At 56.9% G+C, this 8,601-nt stretch overlaps 1 protein-coding gene across 1 annotated transcript in view; it reads right to left on the bottom strand.

Moving 5' to 3' along the window:
* The window catches only part of ZC3H18 (zinc finger CCCH-type containing 18), a 46,018-nt gene that overhangs the window by 21,725 nt on the left and 15,692 nt on the right, over positions 1–8,601 (bottom strand). The window contains exons 4-6 of the mRNA XM_042780732.1: positions 5,667–5,815; positions 5,149–5,241; positions 4,256–4,413 (exon numbers count right to left, since the gene is read on the bottom strand). Coding sequence (XP_042636666.1) covers positions 4,256–4,413; positions 5,149–5,241; positions 5,667–5,815 — 400 coding nt within the window. The remainder of the gene's footprint in view (positions 1–4,255; positions 4,414–5,148; positions 5,242–5,666; positions 5,816–8,601) is intronic.

Genomic DNA, 8,601 nt, shown 5'->3' with positions numbered 1-8,601 from the left:
GATGAACGTGAATAGAGACCAGCAGCCTTTGATGAACGTGAATAGAGACCAGCAGCCTTCAGTGAACGTGAACACACAGACCAGCAGCCTTCAGTGAATGTGAACAGAGACCTGCAGCCCTCAGTGAACGTGAACAGAGACCAGCAGCCTTCAGTGAACATGAACACACAGACCAGCAGTGAATGTGAATGTGAACAGAGACTGGCAGCCTTCAGTGAACATGAACACACAGACCAGCAGCCTTCAGTGAATGTGAACAGAGACCGGCAGCCCTCAGTGAACGACCAGCAGCCTTCAGTGAACGTGAACACACAGACCAGCAGCCTTCAGCGAATGTGAACAGAGACCAGCAGCCCTCAGTGAACGTGAACAGAGACCAGCAGCCTTCAATGAACGTGAACACACGGACCAGCAGCCTTCAGTGAATGTGAACAGAGACCGGCAGCCCTCAGTGAACGACCAGCAGCCTTCAATGAACGTGAACACACAGACCAGCAGCCTTCAGTAAACATGAACAGAGACCAGCTGCCTTTGGTAAACACGAACAGAGACCAGCAGTCTTCAGTGAACATGAACACACAGACCAGCAGCCTTCAGTAAACGTGAACAGAGACCGGCAGCCTTCAGTGAACGTGAACAGAGACCAGCAGCCTTCGGTAAACATGAATAGAGACCAGCAGCCTTCAGTGAATGTGAACAGAGACCAGCAGCCTTCGGTGAACGTTAACACACAGACCAGCAGCCTTCAGTGAATGTGAACAGAGACCGGCAGCCCTCAGTGAACGTGAACAGAGACCAGCAGCCCTCAGTGAATGTGAACAGAGACCAGCAGGCTTCGGTGAACGTGAACAGAGGCCAGCAGCCTTCGGTGAACGTGAACAGAGACCAGCAGCCTTCAGTGAATGTGAACACACAGACCAGCAGCCTTCAGTGAACGTGAACACACAGACCGGCAGCCTTCAGTGAACGTGAACAGAGACCGGCAGCCTTCAGTGAACGTGAACAGAGACCGGCAGCCTTCAGTGAACGTGAACAGAGACTGGCTGCCTTCAGTGAACGTGAACAGAGGAGACCGGCAGCCTTCAGTGAACGTGAACAGAGACCGGCAGCCTTCAGTGAACGTGAACACACAGACCGGCAGCCTTCAGTGAACGTAAAGAGACCAGCAGCCCTCAGTGAACGTGAACAGAGACCGGCAGCCTTCAGCGAACGTGAACAGAGACCAGCAGCCCTCAGTGAACGTGAACACACAGACCGGCAGCCCTCAGTGAACGTGAACAGAGACCAGCAGCCCTCAGTGTACGTAAACAGAGACCAGCTGCCTTCGGTGAACGTGAACAGAGACCAGCAGCCTTCATGCTCACCACTTGTTAAGAACTAGAGGGCAGGGAAACCTCATGAGAAATTCAAAAAAGAGAAAAATGTGTTTTTAACGAGAAATGTGCGGAACCTATGAGGAAAACCATACAGTCCCCTGAAAGACAGGGAGAGGCAGGACTAAACAAAAAGCCAGCCTTGTCCTGGGATGGGAGCCTCGACACCACAGAGATGTCAACACTCTCCAGCTGACTGAGAAGTTCAAGGCAATCTCAGTAACAAGCCCACGACAATATCTGTAGCCTCTTGCTAGAGCCAGCCCTGGTGATACCCAGAGTCATGGAAAACAAGCATGTGAGAACAGCCAAGGGAAGATGGGACAAGACCAAACCACCTTCCTGATGTCTGATGTGCTAGTGTCCCCAGAAGCCTCTCCAGGTAGGAGGGCTGGGCTGGCAGAGAAGAAACAGATGGCCAGGAAAAGGCCTGCAAGTCCAGAACCATCTCGCTGGGTGGGACGGCCCTTTCTCAGTGAAAGGTGACGGACACAGACTGAGCCCAGGACGAAGGTCTGACAGACCCACCCTCCCACCACACACAGGAATATGCTCCCCAGGGAGCAGACAGCAGTGGGGGCCAGCTTGGACTCCCAGGGGCAGGGCGGAGGAAAGGGAATGATGGCTTCTGGCAGCAGCGGGGCCTGGACCCCAGGGATCTCCCAGGGTATGTCTCTGCTCCAGACCAAACCTTTCCTGGGGGGCCCTAGGTAGGGTGATCTGAGGCACACACACCCACACCCCAACCCCAACCTGGAGAGAGCCCAGCTCCGGAGTTCCTGTTGCTCATCTGTGTGACCTGCAGACAGCAGCTCTCCGGAAACCTCCCTCAGAAGTCCAGGCGTACCTGGCAAGGGGCTGAGAGACGTGGCTCTCTCCAGCCATCTTGCAAACAACGTGATGCTCCCACTCCCAGCACAACTCAAGGACGGGTACCAGGGGGCTGGAGAGGCCTGCTGTGGCCCGGCCCTGCAGTGTTGGTGAAGCAGAACAGGGTGGCGAACCGAGACCCTGACCTCAGAGAAGCAGGGTGCTGCACACCCTTTCCCAGGACACAGGTGAGGGTAGCGTCCTGTGAGAGGAGGGTCCGTGGCCAGTGGGCTTTTGGGAATCTAGTTCAACAATCTCAACTGGCCTCTGGACTGCAGGCGTAGCCAGGGAGGAACACAGGAGCTGAGTGGAGGCGAAGAGCCTCTGAACCATGTCTGGGCTCTGCTCCAGCAGGGTGGGCCAGGCCCCCACACTCAAGGCTCCGGCCCGGCTTGGGTGGGCCTGGCATGGGTACTTTGTGACAGACTTCGTGTTAACACAGATGCCAGCCAAACCATACCAAACCAAAGCACCAGTGAGCCTGGCTTCAGGCTACGGGGGAAGGTCGGCCATGTCTTTGGAGGACTGGAGTCTGCAGCAGGACCCACCTGCATCTCAGAGCATTCCTTCACCCCACACCAAGACCCTGTGGCCAGGACAAGCATACACCTGCTTGTACGCCATGCACACTGTGGGACTCCCTCAGACCACACGGTTCCCTCACCTGCCTCCAACAAGGCACACAGGTAAGGCCTCTGCACCCCGAGGGGAGTGGGAACAGGAGAGAGATGAACCCTGAAGCTCCAAGGTCCTCTTCACACTCCAATAACCAGCAGACCTCCCAAGTCATACCACATAGCTGCTGCAAGCCTACACATGGCAGACCTGTCAAGTCACACCACATGGTTGCCGCAAACTTGAAAAAGGCACATCTCCCAAGTCACATTGCACAGATACCACGAGCCTGCACACGGCAGACCTGCCAAGTCATACCACACGGCTGCCACGAACCCGTACATGGCAGACCTGCCAAGTAACACCACACGGTTGCCGCAAACTTGAAAAAGGTAATCTCCCAAGTCACACTGCACAGATACCACGAGCCTGCACATGGCAGACCTGCCATGTCATACCACAGGGCTGCCACGAACCCGTATATGGCAGACCTGCCAAGTCATACCACAGGGCTGCCGCAAGCCTGCACACGGCATGCCTGCCAAGTCAAACGACATGGCTGCCGAGCACCTACGCACAGCAGACCGTCACGGCTGCCACGAGTCTGCACACAGCCTCCAGGAAGAACAAGGTCAGCATCCGTATTTCACACATGGAGTCTTCTGGGATGCTCCTGAGGCCACCTGGCAGAGTCTGGGCTCAGCTCTGACCCAGACACCCCTCCTGGGATCCAACATCATCTCCACACACCAAGACTTCATTGAAAACAGCACTTTCAGATCCACCTTTAAATATCTAGGCTTGAGCCTCAAAGCTGTTACCTGAGGACAGGTACGGACACCTAGAGTCCTGAGCTGGCCCTGTGGCCCGAGACAGCACCTTTACATCAGATAAGCCCTGAACCAGGGCGAGGGTGGTTGACTGCACACATTTATGCGGAGAGACGGTTACGATCCCAGAGCCTACGCAACAAGCCCCGTGCCCACCCTGAGGGCGATGTCTGAGCCACCCTGGTCGTCCAGGGCAGGAGTGGTGGAGAGGAGGTGACGTTCTGTGACCCAGTTCCCAACCTCTGTGATCATTTACAGAGACCAGGCCTGACACGATGGGGAGGAGAAATGACAGACAGCACCTGTGACAAAAAGCTCCCCTGCTGTGTGTCCTGACGTTAGTGAGGAGTTTCATGGGCTTTTCTGGTCTGCGGTACGAGGAACGGGCAAGGGAGAGAAAGAGGCCCTGGAGGGGCCGCGACAGGGGAGTCCTCACGTGGGGCTCACTTGCTCCTTCACAGAAGGAAAACCAGAGTGGGGAGCACCTGTCCAGGCCCCTCAGGGCTGTCACTCAGGCCCCCGCCCCGGGCGTGGCCTCCCCAGGGGGGACATGGAGGGTGGCCTTACGCTGTGTCCCGGACATCCCTCGTGATCCGGTAGTTCCAGTCCCGGAAAGCCTCGTTCTCTTTGTCAAACTCCCGCTCGTCCTCACCGATGGTCACCGTGAACCTCTTCTCCTCAAAGTCGGGCTCCTGTTCTTTCCGGATGGTGGCTTTCTTTAAAACCTGCCATTGTGAGGAGAGAGACGTCCTGATGCCAGAGCAGCAGTCAGCAGGAAGACTGACACGGTGGTGCCCAGTTCCCAACGTGGCCCCACAGCCCGCAACAGCCCAGGTCTGGCCCCACCCCGGACACTTCCACTTCAGAGCCACAGGGTTCTGTGCACTTGGGCCTAGATGTCGTCATTGCCTGTAAGCAGCCTTGGGCTTGAGCCTGGAATGTCAGTTCAGTGCAAAGCCCCAGGAAGATGAGAGGGCGCGGTGAGATGTAAGAATGGCTCATCACAGGGATGGGGGGACCAGCCTGGGAAGCCCATCAAGTCCAGAGGAGAGTGTGGCCGAGCACAGACTGAGGGCAGGAGGAAAAGAAGGCCATTCCTGTCCATCATCTCTCGGGGCTGAGGACTCTCATGACAAGGTCATACACCTGGGTGCTGGGCTCAGTGTGGGCCTGCAGGGTGGGAAGCATGGGGACTGGGCAGAGAACTCCATCGGCCATGAAGCACTGGGGAGAGGAAGGTAGCCCCTCGATGGGTGACTGCACAGGGAATATAGCCTGTGCTGCCTGTGTGCCACTGTCACCAAGCTCTCTCCAGGAGTGCTCCGCGTGGCAGGGGCTGCACCGGGGCTGCCCGTGACCCAGTGACCTCATTTCCCGCTCTCTGAGTCTTGAAAGAAACCACAGGTGTGTGGCCTCAGCCCCAGTGGCTCAGCCTCCACTGTCCTTCTCTCGGCCATTACCTCCTTTGCATGCCGCAGTCCTCGCTCCCAGGCGCTCTCTGTCGGTGGTTCTGGAGGGGGCGGAGGCAAAATTTCATCGACTACTGGCCCCCCCTATCAGAGCGAGAAGGGAAAAGATGAACAAAGAAATACGTCAGCATCTGTAAGGACACAGGAGCAAGACCACGTGCAGGCAGACCAACTGGCTGTGCACCGCTTTCACCCGGGCCTCTGCAGCCCAGACACGGCCTCCCTGGGTCTGGGGTGACCCTGGAGCAATGGAAGCTTCTGGAGAGGCAGCCTTGTGACTCCACAGTCACGATGCCCTCTTCAGGAGGCCTACTAATTTGCTGTGAGCTTAAAATGCACACGGCTCAGAATCTAGACCTGACTGTGCCTCTCGGAGGAGGTGCATACACCCAGGGCTGGATCTGACCCCCGACAGGAGGGCGCACACACAGGGGCTGGACCTAACCCCCAAGAGGAGAGTGCACACACCCAAGGGTTGGACCTGACCCCCGGGAGGAGGGCACACGCACCCAGGGGTTGGTGGGCAGCAGCGGGTGTGGTCCGAGCGGCGGGGCTCCGTTCGGCGGGAAGGGCTCGGCTTTGCTGATCAGGGAGTAGTTTCCCTTGTCGTTGACACCAGGGTGGATGAACCTGCAGTTCATACCCCACGTGCAGTTCCCTGGGGAGACAGGGGACAGTCAGGAGGCAGTTGCAGTGCCATCATGCGCTGGGGGGTGCCGTCATCCCACTGGCCTCAGCGGCAGTGCTGGGACCCTCTACCATGCAGGCAGTGTGCTGGGTGCTTCACCCATTACTGGACGAGTCTTTGGAGGCCCAGCCACACAGTGGGTCTTCCCCAGGACACATCCTATAGGGGGGTCAGCTCCCCAGGGTGCCTGAGAGCAAAATGGCACCTGTCTCAAAGCTCCTTTCTATGAGCCGGTCTCAGCCGGCTCTGAGAACAGGCACTGTCCTTCCAGCAGGGGAAGGACAAAGTGGCTCTCACAGACCCCACTGGGGGCTCAGCTCAGGGGATACTGTCAGGTGCCAGCCACACTGGGTCTGATGGGCACACATTTTCACTCAGCACAAAAACAGCAATGCCAAGGCAGAAATCGACGCGGCACAGAGGTCAGAGCTCTGTGGTTGTCTTGGGTGACGTGACCATTCTCTAAGTGTCACCTCTTACTTCCATTCCCATGGCACCTCAGGATACCTGCAGCCCTTGGCTAATGTGCATTAAAGGGAACGTGGGTCGGCAGTGATGGTGAGTCTGCGTCTCAGAGTTGCTGGCAAACAGCCACAGAGCCCACCTTCTAGCCTCCCACAGCAGCAGAGCAACAGGTTCCTAACATAAGCCACGTCGCTGTCTGGGGCAAGACGCGAGCACTGGTGCTGGTGACAGGCTCCCATAGCAGGGAAGCACACAGCTCAGAGGCCGTCCTCAGTGAGGACACATGCACTTAACCTCTGAGCCGTGTCTTAGCACACATTCAACCCTTCACGTGGTGCACCGTCAGAACACCTGCTGACAAGTCACGCTTCTCCTTAGATGAGAACAGAGCACAGGTGATCGGCAGGGAGAAAGCAGCCCCAAATCTACCTTCAAACGCTAAGAGATTTCAGCATGTGTGTAAACTAACTCCTCATACACCGCAGCATGTTGGCTGAAGTTGAACACTCAAGAAGGCATGCTTACAACTGCTTCTCTGGGACTATAAAAATGACAAAAGTAATTTTTGCAATTCCTCAGAGGGTCTGAGAGATCCCATGAGTCGAGAGGCTGGGGAGCGTTTCACAGACATTTCACGGGCTCAGAACGGCCACCCAGCAGAGCACAGATGCCAAACGCCTGGCCGTCAGGACCTCACGGCGCCCTCGGCACTGCTGACGTCACCAGGAGAGCAGCGCAGCCCCAGGTGAGCCGCAGTGTTTCTGTAACTCGTCCACCTGCACTACGTAGCTGGGTGGTGGACACATGTTGTTTGTTATTCTTCGGTCTTTCCTGAATTTAAACAACTTCAAAACAAAATAAAACATCCTATGATGTCACTGTCAGAAGTTACTTCTTATCCTTCCCACCGTTGGAGGAGCAATGGTGGGCGGAGGACAAGGAGAAAGGCAGAGGCGAGAGCCAGTGTGGCCAGAAGCTCCGGCCGGTGGCGGCCAGCCGCTCCTTGCCGAGCACCCTGGGCCAGGAGGGGGTGTGGTTGGCCCCCAAACCGTGGCGAGGACAGGTGTCCAGTGTGCGAGAGGCACCGTGAGCACAGGCTGCTGCCCCTCTTGCCTTTTACAAAGTGAACGCTTATCTGCATCGGGTGAGCTGTCAGGGCTGAGACCGACCGGGACCCGCCATTTTCTTTACTGCCACCATACACTGCTTTCATGATTGAAAATTGCAAAACAGGGAAAAGCATGAAAATAAAGACCTTCTAGCCTCATGCTGCCTGGTTCCATGCTTCCTGGTGACCCTCTGCAGGACACCACTTCTGTGGACTGTGATGCCAAGGGCATCGAGGAGCAGATCTACAGTGATAGGGTGCTGTGTCTGCATGGCACCTGTGCTAGGAGGGAACCGGGAGAGGAGCAGCCAGGCCACGGTGGGGGCCAACCTTTCTCCACTTCTGACCTCATCAGGGGTTCTGGGGCCACATGGGGCTTCAAAGGCACTGACCACAGGAGGTGGGCATGTCACCAACTGCTTTATCACTCTGCACACCTCGCACAGACATTACCTCACTTTGTATTCATCAAGTATTCCAGCACTACGAAAGGTACCCAGTGAGAAATCTCCCTCCTAATCCCCACCTCCCGGAACAGCCAGCAGGTTCACTGGAGAGGAATCCACCAACAAAGCCACCCCAAGCTTCCCCTCGACATGTTACACACGTGTGCACAGCTGTTTCTCTCAAATAAACAATCTACCTGCAGGCTGAACAGCAACTAAAGCCAGACCTCATCGGTGAAGCTGATCCAGGGGCCCTGGCAGGAACCAAGGTGCCTAGAGACACAGTGCCAGGAGGAGGCCAGGGCTCACGTGGCAGCAAGCCTGGCACCGGCTGCCTGGCCCAAGGTTCCAGTGTGGGAGCACACCAGGAAGGAGACTGCCCTGAGCCACGTGCCCACGCTGTGTGTGTTTGTGTGCGTGCACGCACTCAGTCCAGAAATGCGGTCAGAACCGAATGATTCAAACGCGTGTCTGGCCCCTGTACAGTGGAGTGCCAGCTGTGGGTGTGCCACCGTCCTGTCACGTGTCTGCCCTAGTGTGCTTGTGTGCACACCATGCCATCACCGTGTCTGTGCTCCCATGTGCACACTCACATGTGCACTGTCCTGTCTACACTTGCGTGTGCACACACCATCCCATCCCATGTCTGCACCCGAGTGTGTGATGCGCACACGCCGTCCCGCCCCGTGCCTGTACCCGAGTGTGTGATGCGCACACGCCGTCCCGCCCCGTGCCTG

Source organism: Orycteropus afer, unplaced genomic scaffold (genome assembly GCF_000298275.1).
Source record: "Orycteropus afer afer isolate SDZICR_OR568_19922 unplaced genomic scaffold, OryAfe1.0 scaffold00057, whole genome shotgun sequence".
NCBI lineage: Eukaryota > Metazoa > Chordata > Mammalia > Tubulidentata > Orycteropodidae > Orycteropus > Orycteropus afer.
This window is presented reverse-complemented; position numbering and strand designations above follow the sequence as displayed.